The sequence below is a fragment of the Silurus aristotelis genome, assembly GCF_946808225.1.
Source record: "Silurus aristotelis genome assembly, chromosome: 22".
Taxonomy (NCBI): domain Eukaryota; kingdom Metazoa; phylum Chordata; class Actinopteri; order Siluriformes; family Siluridae; genus Silurus; species Silurus aristotelis.
The window spans coordinates 16627022-16643733 of NC_139595.1; the positions used below are offsets into that span (position 1 = coordinate 16627022).

The 16712-nt window shown below is 38.2% G+C and overlaps 1 protein-coding gene across 1 annotated transcript; it reads right to left on the minus strand.

The window, feature by feature from the left end:
- Positions 1 to 1434: 1434 nt before the first annotated feature.
- Positions 1435 to 16702, minus strand: igsf10 (immunoglobulin superfamily, member 10). Its single transcript, XM_083525403.1, has 7 exons — positions 16499 to 16702; positions 15324 to 15640; positions 13632 to 13761; positions 11769 to 12159; positions 7344 to 11519; positions 6318 to 7215; positions 1435 to 5406 (listed from the first exon to the last, which is right to left on the minus strand). The coding sequence occupies exons 2-7, from the start codon at positions 15527 to 15529 to the stop codon at positions 3492 to 3494; spliced, it is 7716 nt and encodes a 2571-aa protein (XP_083381529.1). The 5' UTR covers positions 15530 to 15640; positions 16499 to 16702; the 3' UTR covers positions 1435 to 3491.
- Positions 16703 to 16712: the final 10 nt, after the last annotated feature.

Here is a 16712-nt window from a genome sequence, read left to right on the forward strand (position 1 = left end):
TGGATGAAGTACTCCTTTTTAAAATAGATCAGAAAGATTGCTGGATTAAGTCTTAAAACTGCACTTATTCCTCGGTGCAATTGAACACCGTCAATCAAACAAGGCTGCTACCATCTCCAACACTTCACACACTTCAAGGCTCCCAGTCTTCCTTCCAGTATGCCAATTACTAACGTCTGCACTTAAAAATAAAGGAATAAACTTTTATTCAAAACTTTGTAAAGAGGTTTGCCTCAGGCCATGTCCACACCAATACGTCTTCGTTTGAAAACGCATACTTTTCTTTCTCCTTTGGCCCCTGCCACACTGAGACGGCATTTTTAGAATTTTTTTTTTCAAATGCTCTCCAAAGTAGATAAATTGGACTGTGAAAATAATGACACAATTTAAAGTTTTGTGAGCTTGTCCTTACTGTTGGGGGAAGCAACATCATAAGCTGATACTGTTCTTTGAAACAGTCCAATATTTTGACGTATTTGTTTTGTCACGTCTCCCAGTCTATATTCTTGCTTGCGTTTACAACATTTTACTCCTGTGTTATTTGCAGCAACAATGGCGTCTCAATGTTGGTCCATTTAAAAAAACTGGGTGCCTTTCCTCGACGTTAACGTGAAGTTTCAAAGAGCCGGAAAAAGTAAATAAACGGCAGACGTAATTGATGCGGGTTAAAGCGTCTTACATTTTACTCATGCGCAGTACAGGTACGCAAGTGTTTCCAGACGTTTCAGTGTGGATAAGCAACTTTTGGGAAACAATTGAAAACGATAAGTGTGGTTAAAACGTTGTTTAAAAATGTATCCGGATTAATGTAGACGTAGCCTCAGTCCGTTTCAGCACTGATTTGTTAGATTATTATCTAAAATTTGCTTTATGTTCTTTATTCTCATTTTGCCTGTGATTTTACTGTTTTATCATGTTACGAGTGCCAATTCATACTGCTGAATATTAGGGAGAGAGTGTGGAACAATGACGTTACACTACCCGCTACACCACCTACAATTCTATATAAATATTCGCTAAATGTAATATAATTGGGGTTGCTTTTCATCAAATTAATATTTTGCATGAAGAAGACTGACTGAACACATCGTATGACACATACAAAAGCTAAAAATATCCTGTATAAAATAAGCATATTAGGTGGGATCATCAGATTAGATAAAGAGACACACAGTGAGTTATTAAAGGTCTTTAAGGACTTAGTCAGAGTTTGTCCCGAATTTGGACAAGAAACTGTATTGGAGAATTATCAGATATGACATGTTTTAGAAAGAGCCTTTGAGGGAAATGGGCACGTTTTATTTTTCCATTTTTCTTATAATGTGCTGTGTTGTAGCCAGCTGGAATCCCAAAAACACTCAATCCAACTAGGGGGGATCCATTAGCCAGGCCTTACTCAGGGGAGCGCATTTAACATATAACATAAAAAAAACATATTTTTGGCAGTTTTATTCATTTAATTAAAACTGGATCAAACAAAAAAAGTAAAAAAATTAAACAGGTGTTGCCAAGAATACCCAAACATCCCTGTGACATCTGAATGACCTCACAGTATTATTTTTAATAACTCTTTTAAGTCTTAAATCTTTTGGTTGAACATATAGTTTCTGTATTTAATTTCTGTTTTGCTCTTAGGCAAGGAAGGCTCTACAAAATGCAAGCTCATAAAGACTGGCTAATTCAGCCCAGATGAGCTCATTATAATGAGCTAAGCTAACGACTTGGTTTCACCCGCCACTCAAGGAAAACAGTGCTACTACTAACAAACTTACATAATATGCATAAAAATCAGTTTTTATTTCATGTTAAAATCTTGGAATACCCATGATCATTGGTAAGTTGTTTGAGCTTTTCGCCAAAAGGTTGTAAATTCAGGTCCCAGACACTTTGGTAAGCTTGTATTGTACAACTCTCTCGATAAAAGCATATACCAAATGTGTAAATAGAGAATATTTTAGAGGTATCAAACATACACATTATTTACCATAAAGAAACAAATATTTCGTTTTTTTGCACTGTAAATGCGTAAAAGCTAGTGATCTGAAAATAACAGAAAGATACAAACCAACAAAAACAATTCATGAGTGATTTGCTTTTCTAGGCAGGATTACATAACCTACCCCAAATGACTGTTTGGTACACAATGCATCTTGCCAAAACCAGCTAATTGCTGATTGATTGGTCTTGTGAACATATGCTAGCAGTTTCTCTAGCTTACAAACCAATTCAACATTCCAGTCTTTAGGGAATTTTCCAGCTTGACTGGTGTGTGTTTTTTGGACCACATTTTTTGCCTCAAAATAAGAAAAACTGAATTTTATAATCCCAAATATAAGTTCAACAGTAACTTTCAATGAACTGTTGAAGAGTCAATAAACTGCAGGCAGAAGATGGAATAATGTGCAGTATAAAATGATTGGTACACATCTGTGTAACAGTGCAGAAATGTTGTGCAAATTGTTTTGTAATAATGTAGAAGGGAAAAAGGAGCTGACTGGTTCATTATGTTATAATGGTAACACATGGACATCCCTTTACAATTAAACCCTAAGAGATAAAAGTACTTTAAATATAAGTATCCATCCCCCTGTCTATTAATATGTAGAAATAAGAAATAGAAATAGTAATACATTTGTCAATCAATCTCTAAATGTAATGAAACATTTGGAAAAGTATTCTGGATGAGATCATGGCTCCACAAGTAAAGTAAATTGACATTCCACAAAAGATTAGGAATCATATCTAGCAACCTGGCAAGTATATATGAATCTTAACAATTGTTTTATGTATATACAGGTTTTAATACTATATATTTGCAAAAACATCTTAAATACAAACTGCAAATTGAAAATGCAGTAAATTATGAAGTATAAAAGTCACATAAATATGAAACACAACTGACTGATATGAAAAGAACTCATAAGCCATTTATATGGCTTTTGAAACACTGTTAATTCTTTATTAAAATATAAAACCGAGACTGCTATCTGTGTAAGGCCATGTGACCTATACTATCAATCACATAAAATCTGTGAAATCTTTTCCCTTTAAAATATATTAATTCAGTCTTAAAATAATACAGTATAAATGTCAAATATTTTACATCAACATCAATGGTATTACAAAAATATGGAAAAGGTGATCGATGTCAGCTGTTTACTATAATACTTAATATCTAGAGAAAATAATAAAAAAAAACATGTATGCATTAGCACCTGAGGTTAGTATCACATATCTTTTCAAAAATTCAACATTTGGACTTTCTAAACAGCAAATCTATTTAGTCAATACCATACTCACCATCTTTCTTGGTATACCATCCAAGTACATTTTCAAATGATACATGGTTAAATACATGTAAACCATTTACTACTGCTAGCCCTCTAAATTATGAATTATGCCACAACAGCATTTAATATGCAGAGGAGTGTTTTGTTTCTGATAACTGTCTTGAAGATTCCAAAAGCATTGGTGGCTGTTCATTGCCTGGTTTAAATAACTGTCATATATGTGACTCTGGTGTCTGTCCCAAGATGATTAGTTGCGAAGCACTTATAAGGGCCAGAGTCAGCTCTTGTTGGCTTTTGAATTATTAGTGTGCCCTGTGGATGGAGTATCTCACTGCCTAAAGAACGTCCCTTTCCTGCTGAGGAGAGAACAGATCGATCGGGTAATTCCCAGGTGATTTCTGGTTTCGGTATTCCAACAGCAATGCAGTTAAGCTGCACTGGAGTGCCCGTTGTTGCCCTTATACTTGGTGGGGGTCCATTAGTTATGCGAGGAGTGTATGCGATTATAATAACGGGCACAGTTAGAACTGCATCCCCGACGTTATTCTTTACTCGACACATGTAATTCCCACGGTCGTGTAAATTGGTCTGATGGATGACCAGCGTACCATTGTCCATTAGCTGGTAGCGGCCGGTTATCTGAGAGTGACTTATGACTTGTCCTCCGGGCACAGTCCATACGATGTTAGGACGAGGGCTTCCATCAGCCAAACAATGGAGGTACAGGGGTTCTCCAGACACGCTGCGGATAATCCCTCTTGGCCGTGTTAGAATGTAAGGCCTTTGTCCAACATCTAAAATAATCAGTTTCTCAATGTATCCAACCTTGTTTTTTGCAGCACAGCGATATTTGCCAGCATCGCCTTTGCTTGGATTAAATATGACAAATGTGCCATCACTACCCAGGTGATACTGAGATCCCCTCTTAGACCCTCCAGTCAATTGGGTGCCATTGGGTAAAGTCCAAATCATATCTGGAGGTGGATTTCCATCAGCAGAACAGTTAAGTACTGTAGTCTTCCCTAGTCGAGTCACCACTCTTTCATTAAAAGGGTTTTTAAAGATAGGCCTCAAGAGTTGGTTGGTAACCTCTAGGCGTATTACCATGACAGATTCACCCCCATCATTTCTTGCCATGCATATAAACTCTGCAGTGTCTGTTGGTCTTACATTGCGGATCTCTAGAGTCCCATTGTAGTGGACGATAATTCTGCTTCCGTAGTAAGGAGCTGGGAGAAAGATATTGTCTGGCATTATCCATGTGATCTTTGGTGTAGGGTCTCCTTCAGCTTTGCAATCGATTAACTTCCTTGAATACTTTTCAGCTGTATCCTTAACGACTGTCCTGTTCTTGTAATAGCCATTGATGATGGGTGGATTGCCATCCATGTCCAATTTGAACACTTTACTATCATCACCTGCAGCATTGCGAGCTATGCAAAGATACTCTCCAGCATCAGCTAACTTTATATTACGGATATCAAGAGATCCATTGACATGCATCAGGTATCGTTCATTTGATGCAGCAATCATGTCACTGGATGGCAGCATCCACAGAATCTTGGGTTTGGGTTCCCCAATGGCCTCACAGTCAAAGCGAACGCTTCTTCCTGGCTTGACTTTGGCATACGAGAGGGCTGAGGGGCGTATTCGAGGTGCTACACTCACAACGGTGATGTGAACGTGCATTTCGTCCTTGCCTAAGGTGTTCTCTGCATAACAGGTATAGTCGCCTTCTTCATCCATCCCAATCTCATTTAGGTAAAGCGTTCCATTATCGAACAATATATAACGTTTGGATCGACTACCAATTCTGCCATCGGATTGAAGAGCATTGTTGACTACTGTACCGTCTGGCAATCCCCATGAGATCTCTGGTACAGGGGAACCAGAAGCTTTGCAGTCTACCTTAAGGTCCTTGCCATATGGTACCTGTTTCTTCCTGAAAAACTTGGTTTCAATTTTAGCTGGCTTCATGGACACAGAGACTTTCATTAGTTGTAGATCATCTCCAGCATTGCTGCGTGCAACACAAAGGTAGTCTCCAGCATCCTTGTCACTCACGGATCTAATAATGAGTGTGCCATTCTCCAGTACCTGTATACGGCTGCCCATTCTGTAAAAAAGAAAGAGGATAATACTGATATAATACAAGTGATAAGTGAGACCCGACTCATTCTTCTATTCTAGTTAATCATTGTGAAATCATTCTTCAAAATCATACTTTCTATATTTACTTAGGTTAATGCACAACAGCTAGTCTATTACAATGAAAGGTCTCCTTGAACTGTAAACCACAACTACTAAAAAAAATAAATGATTAGGCAATTGCTTGGTACATCTATATTTAAACGCTTCAGTATAAGCTTTGGGGAAGTGGTAGCTTAGTGATAAAGGCATTGCCCTTTGGATCTGAAGGTTGTAAGTTTAATTTCCAGCCCCACCAGATAGCTGCTCCTAGACCCCTGCACAAGGACCTTATTCTCATAGATGCTCACTTGTGTGAATAAGAAAAATGTAAGTCTATCTGGGTAAGGCTGTCTGCCAAATGCCATAAACGTAAGCTGTGGCTGGTTGTAAACCATTAATGTGACGAGAACATGCATATTTTAAGTAAAATGCAGCAGTCCTGGACAGTCTATATGTAGACATTTTAAGGTTTTTATATGTATATTTCTTGTGTATGTGCAACAATAACAGTTCCGGTTTAATTTTTGCAGATGATTCAAACATTAATAAATGATTCAAACAATAATAAAAAAAAAATATTTCAGTGTAAAAAATGTCTTTCACCTTTCCATACAAAATGGTCAAGTATTTTAAGTCTAAGTGGTTTATAGTTTAAACTCTTCAGACCAGAACCAAGCTGTGTCTCTGACACTTGACTAACTACTCAAAATGCCATCAAGGCCATCAAGGCACAGCAATAAAAAAGTGCTTCTAAAACTAAAATGTCACCTTTTAAATTAAGATATTTGGTAATAAACAATTTTGTATGATTGTGCATGTCAAATTTGTCTTTATTACCTGTGCCACTGGTCTACAAGCGCTTTGGATGGAAGTCTCCAAAGTATTTGGGGTTTGGGAATGCCAGTTGCAGAGCAGTTTAAACGAAGTTGGCTACCATATGCCAGCTCGGTCCTCTGGTCTGATGTTTCAATTATTTGGGGGGCGATTTCCGAGTTTTCCACAGATAACGTGACTACTCGCCGCTCAGATCCTGTAGAACTTGTAGCAATGCATTCATATTTTCCACTGTCAGAGACATCCAGGTTTTTCAAATGAAGGGTGCCGTTAGGAAATGAGTACACTCTGGAGCTAGTGTGAAGTGGCATTACGACTGTTCCATCCATTATAACCCAGTGGGTAGTGGGTTGAGGGTCTCCGTGTGCTGTACAAGGCAGCCATACACTCTGCCTGACGTCAACTGTCACCAGTTGCCGTTTCTCTTCCAAAATGCCAGGGGGAGCTGCCACCACCTGAAGATGCACAGTCACTGTATCTATTCCGGCTGGGTTACTTGCAATGCACTTATACTGACCTCGATCGTATATCGACAGCTGCTGGATGACCAGAGTACCTTCTGGTGTAACAGTTACTCTCCCACGACCGTTGTTTTGACCCCTGACTTGAGTGCGGTTTGCTAGAATCCATGACACAACCGGCACCGGCCTACCTTCTGTTTTGCATTTCAGCTCAACTATTTCAGCAGAGTGTGCTTTGATATCTCGAACCTTTGCTTCTAATATCCGAGGAGGATAAGCTACCACTGACAGCGTGACAGTGAGTTTGTCAGACCCATAAGCATTCTCAGCCAGGCAAAGGTACTGTCCTCTGTCTTTGACATTTGCATTCTGGATAAAAAATGTTCCATTCCTGAACACCTCAAATTTACCCATTTTACCTTTAATGGTCAATGTAGTTCCTAAAATGAAAAGAGAAAGGACATTAAATCAAAGAAATGAAACAAATGCATAATAGCACAACCTTGATTTAAATATTACCTGACATTCAAAAATTTCATTAAAAAAAATTAAATTAGAATATGGATACCTGTGCTTGGAGAGAACCGTTTCCAGCTGATAGCAGGTTCAGGGTTGCCTGTAGCTTTGCAAGGAAGGAAAGCATCAGAGTTTGACTCAACTGTAAAACTGGCTGCATGTCCCCCAACAATTCTTGGCTTAGATGTTGCATCCTTTGTAGATGATTCAAATCCTTTGGTAGTAGATGATATAGTATCATACGCTATGGTGTGATCATAAGTATTTGGAATTTCATTAGAAATACCACTGTTGGATGGAAATAAAGTGATCTTGTTTTCTTCTGCTGTAACAACAGTCACTGTGTCGAAGGTTAGTGTCCTCACAGTACTAATCTTTTTAGTGTCAGACGAAGCAGTTGTTGCTGGTTGTTTAAGACGGTCCTTGTTTCTGGTTTTCTGTCTGACTCTGTGAATAGCAGGTTTCTGAGTTTGATACCTTCCATCTCTTCTTGAGGTGATACTTTTATTTGTGTTAATTCTTTCATTGGGTTTCTGAACTTTTGACTGTGGTATAATGTATGGTGTTGCCCTATTAGCTGTATAAGTTAAACTATGTGTGGGTGAAGATTTACTTGTTATAGTTTTTGGAAAGCTGGTCGGTTTGGCTATGCTTCTCCATTCTTTATTGTCAGAGTCTAATAAATTAGATGATGTTTGTATAGTGGACCTTGGAAGCTCAACAGTAGATATATACCAAGGCTTGGTTACTCTTGAAATTGTATGTGGTGTTAAAGAGGTGGTTTCTAATGTTGCAGGTTTGGTAGTTGAAGCTTGTGTGGTTGTTTTTTTAACTGGTCGTCTTCCTCTGTAACGTCGTTTTTGGAAACCTGGCTTTGGATTTCTCCAAGACCTACCACCAAATCCCCCAGACCCACCAGAGTAAGCGCCTGACAACTCAACTGTATCATCTTTGTATGTTGTTTTAGTCATTGTTTGGGATGGTGAAATTGGGGTTATGTGGGATGTTGTAAGCGTCAATACCATGGATACATATGTTGGTGAAGTTACTGGCGTGTACATTACTGTTGCTTTCTGGTATTTGCTGGGGGAACTGGCAGTTGTCAACGAAGTCATGTCTTTCAAAGAATTCTGTGATTCTGTGACTTTTGACGATCCTGATAAGTTATCAGATGATATCCATGAACTGTCTTGATTTCTTTGTGTGATAAGAGGTACGGCAGTCATTGGCATAGCCATTGACTCAGCTGTAGGTAGGGTAGTTATGGGCCTTGAAGGGGCAGTTGTGGTCATGGTTTTAACTGTTGTTGTGCTCTTTACTGTTACGGATGGCTTGGCTGGTTTTCTAAGTCTCTTAAGAATTTCCCGCTGACCCTCTTTGCTTCCGAACAATCTATGCCATGGTATCTTTCCCTGTATGACTTTTGAAGCCTTGGTTTTTGTAGTTGCAGCACTGGTTGGAATGTCTTCCATTGGATTTTTTGTAGAGATTTGCTCAGTGACATTTGTAGAACGAACAAATTCACTGATCATTAATTGACCCCCTGTAGATTTAGTAGACAGCACTGATGAAGAAATAAATAGGGTGTTTAGGGTTGTTGTGTTGAGTGTTTCTGTTTTTATTAACGAAGAGGTTGGCAATCTGCTAATTAAATCTTTTGTTTCAGATTTTACAGCAGATATTCTTTCTTTTTCACTACTACAATTTGTGGTCAGTTCTGTTCGGCATAGGACAGTAGATTCTACAGATGGCTTTTTGAGCTTATCCAATAAAGTCTGTATATCCGTAATCCTATTTGGCAGAATAACTCTGCGTCTACCGTACATTTTTTGTCTCCTTCCTGGTCGCTTTTTACTGGGAGGAATAATGTGTATTTGTTGATGGGAGATAATGGTAGATCCAGGGGGCAGATGAGGAGACTTGATTCTCTGAGTAGTATGCAAAGTGATCTCATTATGTTTTCTTTCTGTTGTAGTGACTGCTGTATAAGTGGTTTGGCTCTCAGAGTCTGTGGATGTGTGTATCACTGGGTTTACTTTTTGTGCTGGTCGATCTAATACTGGTGTCACATTAGGGACCTGAGAAATTAAGTGTGGCAGTACCTCAGTTGCAGTCTCTGGCATATCCCCAGAAAACTGAAGTTCCATCTCATCCATGGTTTCAGTCATTTCAAATTTTACACCAAATGGTTGCAAATGTTGGTTTGTACTTTGTTCTGCACTGTTGGATTTGCTACTACTAGAAGCAACTTTATGACTTTGGGTGGTTCTAAGAGGTGTTGTCTCATCTTTTTGAAATTCATGATTGCTCAGAGTAACACTTGGCACCATTGGGCTGATATCTGTGTAAGAGTAGGAACCTGTTGTGATTGTTCTCATGTTTTCTGTTGTGGTCATAACATTATTCAGATTATCTCTAAGTACCTCTCTAATTTCATCTGCCTTATTCTGATCATTCTTTACCATAACACTAACAAATATATTTTCTGGATTTTCTGTACTTGATATTGCTTGATCTGGCATGGAAACATCACCATCCAAGATTATATACCCTGAACCTGTCTCATCATCAAGAGAAAGTCCACCATTACCTTGTGATTTATCTAGTGGGTTCATACTGCCAACTTTATCTTTCTCTGATTTCTTGTTTTGAGATCTCTTGATATAATCTGCTAATCTTTCAGGGTCTACTCTCCGGGATGCTTTGTCAAATACCCTTCTAGACCACCCCTTGTGTCTGCTACCTCCCTTTCTGTTTGTTGGTACTCCATGGCGAAGTGAGAGCCTGTGTCTAGGGTACGGTCTATCTGAAGTAATTGTCCTTGATTCCTGACTAACTCTACTGGAAGGACCTTCATTGTAAAGCACAGGGTTATCCTCTGTGTCCATTGGTACATCATCACCAGACCCATCTACGCTGGCCAGTGTCACAATTTTTGACCTATCGCTGGACACAGTGACTAGAGAGGCTAATAAATCGACCCCGAGATGGTTAGCAGCTAAGCATCTATAAAAACCCCTGTCTCTTTCAGTGAGTGGATGAACTGCTAAAGTACCATTTGGGTACAGGTTCCTGTTTCCAAAAGACTGATCCATAACTGTGTGGTCTGGAAATATCCATTGTACAGAGGCTTGTGGGGTACCATTTGTTTCACAATCAAGAACTAAACTCCCACCCACAGGAAGTGAAAGACGAACTCCATTGATATCTTCCTCCTCAACATCTGGGGACAGTACCGTGATCCTAAATGAAAGCACATCTGCATCTAGATAATTAGTGGCAATGCAGTGGTAAATACCAGCATCAGAGCTATCTGCTGCTCTTAAAATTAGCTTCCCATTGTCTAATATTACTATCCTCCGGTCTTCGGTAGTATATGGCGCACGCACCTTGATTCCCTCTGGTAAAATCCACTCTATGGAGGGTTTGGGATCACCATAGGTTTCACAATTAAGTTCAGCCACACCACCAATAAGTACTGAAAACTCAGTCTTAGTCTGGTTGTGCTTTTTGATCATAGTCCAACTGAATCGGTCTCTTCTCAATTTGTTGCTTTCAATATTCATTTCAATATTGGACAAATATTTAATATGAAGTGTTGAATATGTGGTGGTGGTAAGGTCCAGCTGTAAGTTAATGGTACCTTGCATTAACCATGCAGGATTTGCCTTCATTTCCGCCTCAATCTCTGTGAAGATTTCACTATCATTTGATTTCGCTTGCTTGTATTTGTAGCTCATTTCTGGTGACATGGAGAGAAGTAAATCCCGCTCAAGTATCATTGGGGAGTCACTGTAAGAAGCCAAGATGCCCCAAAGTTGCCGAATGTGATCATGATCAATACTGCAAACGAGTGATGTAGTCACAGTTGCACTGAGGGTTGTAACATTATTGCTTATTACTCCATGGCTTACATTCAAGTTGTCCAAACCCCCTGGCCTCTGTACAACACACGAAACGGTGGCATCCTTGTTATACTGGTCCGACACTTTCATTTCCATCATCCCAATTGGAGCAATGAAGTCTTTGGGAAGGACTGGGGCATAACCGTTCTCTTCCATTGTGATATTTCTCTGTTTCGAACGAGAACAAATCCATGGCTTAGAACATGTGTAGGCTTGACTTGGCATATAAATTATATTGCTGCCTCTGGAGGTACGTGGAAATTTACAGATGGGGCACATCTGTTCTCCAGAAAACTTCCTATCTCTTTTACATTTCAGGACACCTGTAAATATATATAAATAATATGTTTTAGGCAAAAGAAACAAAGTGAGAACAACAGATAACAAGTTCTGCCTTAAACATGATGTGTACTGTGAAAGCTTGTTTGCTGTAGAACATGTTCCTGTAATGCACTTTAAAAAGCAGCTGATAGTCTAAATCTCTAGCATTTACAATTGTGCGATCAATCAGTGTTATGCGGTTAATATATACAATAGTCAATGGCAAAAGGAAAGGGCTCTTTTATCCATACCTGGATTCCTTTTGATCCATGCTGCAAGCCAGTCCATTTGACAATCACATGACCAAGGGTTCCCACTAAGAAAGAGATTCTCTAGCTGGTAGCAACTGGTGAACAATGTAGCTGGTAGAGTGTTCAGTGCATTTTCTGATAGATATATGGTCTTGATAGTTGAAATTTTAAATATCTGGTTGTATCTTAGATTTATAAAAGTTTCTGGATGAAGCTGTTGGAGTGCGTTGCCTTCAAGGTTGACCAACTGTAGAGACCTGAGGCCATAGAAAGCTTCGGGATGGATGAATTCGATGGAATTATGGTCCATGTAGAGGCGGAACAAATTGTCCAGGCCTCGAAATGTCTCTTTGCGGAGCTCTTTGACTCTATTGTAAGTCATTTTTAATACCTAAGGAAGCAAAATCATAAATAAACTCATATTAAACAGTATTAAATTGATGTAAAGATATAACAATGTTATGCTAATATTTACATGTATTCACAGTTACACAGGTACAAGCAGGTTTTCTGCATGTGTCAACATTCATATGCAAATTACCTTCATGTTGCCAGAAAAAAAAATGGAACCACAATATGGACTAATGTAATGCAAAAACAATGAAATTCAAGGGAATATTTAAAAATAGAATATGTTAAACCCACCAGTACTGTAACATTTCAAATGACATTCATTAAAATAATATTTTGTATATTACCAACATATTGCAGCATGAATAGTCCTAGTTGTAACCACATTAATCACTATCTAACTGTATAACACTTAATCCAGAATATCCTTTTATTTTTTACAAAACATAAATATGATCCAGAACTTAATGACGCTACAAAGTACTAAATCAAGGTTACAAAATTATGAAGTTTGCATTGCATACAGTTAATTTTATAAACACTTTATTTTTACCTGACATACAGAACTCGTGGGTAAATCATTCTTAATCTATTTTATCTTTATTTTATTCCATTAATGAAATAATCCCTAAATCTTGAGATACAGATTTTGCATTAACATATTGGTTCATTCTATCCCTGGGTCGGCCCTGTTTGTTATTTGTTTTCGAGGTCTTGCACATGTTTCTTGCATTAGTAAGCTGCAGTTTATTTGTGCTAGTGTAGCATCTAAATGGGTTTGTGGTTGGAAATGATGTCAAAGTTTACCTCAGCTGACTTACATGACAAATTACAAATGTGAAACTCAAAATTAAACCACCGTCATTCTTATTTCATTTGCTTGCTCAGTAGAATCCTAGTGATCTTTTTGTGATCTTATGTTTGTGTTTTTTTTGTCCATGTCCTGGTTTTACCTGAGTTTTGGTCTATGATTATAAGATATTAGTATCTATGTTATAATAAGATTCCTGGGAAACAAAATATTCAATAAATGTACTACAATCAGTACTTGCAATGCATCTTATCTTGGAAAACATCACCAGTTCAAACATTCCTAAGCGAAAAACTTATGGACATTTATACTAATAGTGTAATATAATGACCGCTTTATTCAATAACACATTCTTGCAAATGGAAACAATTTCACAATCTTTTCAAATTAAAGCTCTGTGACAATTCAAACATTAATAATATTTCTGGTTTCTGGGTTTGGAATGTACAGATCAATGAGTCATCCTTTCATCTGTCGTCTGGTTCATTTTATTATCTGACCATTATTTAATACGCTCGCTTTGTTTTTGGAAACAAACAGCCACAGGTCCAAGTGTTGTGTTTCAGCTCCAAGATTTATTTGTGCTTGTCGTCGCAATGTGTCAGGAATCAAACAGCTGAACTGCATATGTCCACGTCTCAAGCATCATCATCATCATTTTAGCACATCAGAGTCCTACGGGTTTAAGAACTGTCTTTTACCTGCAGAGACTTTAAGTCGCTGAACGCCCTGTCCTCGATCGTTTGGATAGTGTTACTGTGCAGCAATAACAACTCCAAGCTTTCCAGACCTGACAGGTCATGTTCTTTTAGGATTGTTAGGCTGTTGTACCTAAAAAGACAAACAACTTGGATGCAAAACTTGTCAACAAGCTTTAAATTATTCCTTCTTCACTTTCACTTATGTCCACAAACGTATTTCAAGGTATGTGAGCACAGACTTTTGCTTTAATAAAAGTTGGAAAAATAGAGACAAAATGTCAAAACTGTCACATAATTCTATGTTTGTGGGGACATTTTCATAAAAAATGGCTCTTACATAAACAATAAATAAATAAATATATATATTTTTTGTTTTGGTTGCGGATAAGAATATAGTTAGATTCAACAATAAAGAGTCTCTCACTATATACAGTATCAGACAAAAGTTTGGACACCTTCATATTTGATGGGCTTTCTTTATTTATATTGGTTCGTCATTGTATATTAATAACGGAGACATTGAAATTATGACACAACAAATATGGAATTATGTAGTCAACAAAAACGTGTTAAATAACCCAGAATATGTTTTATATTTTCAATTGCTTTGATGAAAGCTTTACAGCTTGGCATTCATTCAGTCAGTTTAATGATCTAGTCACCTTGGTTTCTCCAACAAAACAAAGAGTTCCCAGAGAAGTTAAGTATTTTTTTTCCTGCTTTTCCTCCACTCTCTGATCCAATTCATCCCAAACTATCTCAAATGAATTTAGATTGGGTGATTGTGGAGACCAGGTTTTCTGATACAACACTCGAACACTTACTGTCTTGAACAAATAGTTCTTACATTAACTAGAAATGTGTTTGGGGTCATTTTTCTATTGAAAAACAAATGATGGTCCCCGAAAATACAAACCAGATGGGATGGCATGTTACTGCAAAAAAGCTGTGGTAGCCATGCTGGTTACCACCAGTGTCACCAGCAAAGGACCCGCACACCATCATACCTCATACATGCGTCACAGTGGAAACCACACATTCAGGAACTGTCCATTCACCCTCTCTACGTCTAACAAAGACACAGCAGATAAAACCACAAATCTTAAATTTGGACAAAATAAAGGAAAGTTTGCTTGTTGTTTCTTTTGAAGTAAAAGTGATGTAGTCAAAATTGACTATGACTCATGCACGTCACTGTCAATAAGCATTGATGTAAATTTGCAATTTCTGAGGCTGGTAATTATAATAAACTTATCCCCTGCAGCAGAGGTAGCTCTTGTTCTTCCTTTCCTGGGCCGGTCCTCATGAGAACGTGTTTTATCATAGCATTTGATCGTTTTAGGACTGCACTTGAGAGTTTACGTTCATTTCTTGACACTTTTCAGATTGACTGACTCGGATTGAGTGTTTCTTGCCATAATATGGATTTGTACAATAGTTATAGGATCATTAATAGGGCCATTGACTCTGGAATCACCATTTTCATATGCAACAACTGATGGTCTAAAGTACATTAGCAAAAAATTGAATCATTAGCAAGAAACTGAACTCCTGACAAAACATACCTGGGAATTGAAAACCATTTGTTGTGTCTTCAGTATTAATGTAAAACATCACTGTAGGAGAAGGTGTGTTCAAACTGTTGACTAGTAGTTGTTCAAACTGTTGACTAGTAGTGTGTGTTGGTCTTACCCCATGTTAAGTCTTGTCACGACTGCCTGAACCCCACTGGGTATGACGCTCAGGGATCTGAACGTGCAATGCACCTCGGTGGGAACGTGGCACGCGCACGGCGCGGGGCACGCGACGCCCCTCGCGCACCGAGCGTCGAGCACGACGAGCACGAGCGCCAGGAATCCGGCGCGCAGGTAGCGCGAGCCTCCGTTTAGAGTGCGCATCACGGACACCGGCCGCGAACCCGTGTTTCCCTACACCCTGTCCTCGTCAAATTCTCCGGCACCGCGCATCCATCACCGCAGAGCAGGAGGTGGAGAAACAGTGTGATCCAACTACAATAAAACAAACACAAAAAAGCTGCATGTGGCTTTGAAAACGCGCCAAGCCTGCAGCGCGCGCAACAACGTGCTGGAGTAATTCACGTGCAAAAACAAACGATTATTGTTCGAGTCACGCTACCAAGAAGAACAAGAAGAAGAAAAAATTATGCAATACCTTATATCTTTCTCTAACTATCCTTTGTAGGGATCTTATTAAAAAAAAAATTATCTCTGAGCTGCAGCTATAAATAATCACGTGATTCACGTGTAAAATAGACGTGTGCATTCGTTTCCCTTCACGTGTGTCGCTCATATTTACATATGGATCTGTTAATTATTTAGTATTAATTCATCCAGTGCTTTTATTCACATAAAGATCACCATCCCATGTCATTATTTTAATGGAATATTTGCACACACACACACACACACACACACACACACACACACACACACACACACACTATCTTAGAGATATATATATATATATATATAATGCAAATTTGTCCATAGATTCATGCATCTTCAAATGATTCTTTTTTTCACACTTCCATTAAATTACATAACGATTTTCATGAACAGTTAATGCTTATACTGATCAACAAAAAGAAACAAAGAAATAAAGAGTTTATTATATTCCTGTTTGAATTTACTGTACAAATATGAGATGCTTAACCCACCAGAAATAACTGTACAATGTAAATCACTGTAGGATTGAAAGAGCAATCATGTTCTTTTATATTGAGAATACGGACACACACAGCAATCATTCCATAAGTGAAAGAAAACAATTATTGCTGGCAGGGAATTTTTGCCTTTAAACCAAATTGTATAACTTCATTTAATCATATGAGATGTCACCAAACTTACCCACTTCCAGGAATCCAGGAATTTCTTTCAACCTCAAAACCACACTGAAAAAAATAAATGTAATAAATAATCCAGATTGAACAAGAAAAATTATTCCATACGATGAAGCATTTGTATCCACCAAAAACAATGTTCCAAAATTGTATTCAGAGTAAAACTGAGAGAGAGAGGAAGCTTCCTGAGGATTTCTGCTCAGGTAGGTGGTGTGTGAATG

Coding starts and splice junctions, on each gene's coding strand:
- igsf10 (XM_083525403.1), bottom strand. CDS start 15,529: ATGCGCACTCTAAACGGAGGCTCGCGCTACCTGCGCGCCGGATTCCTG. Junction 12,160..13,631: donor GCGACTTAAAGTCTCTGCAG/GTAAAAGACAGT, acceptor TTGCTTCCTTAG/GTATTAAAAATGACTTACAA. Junction 11,520..11,768: donor ATGGATCAAAAGGAATCCAG/GTATGGATAAAA, acceptor ATATATTTACAG/GTGTCCTGAAATGTAAAAGA.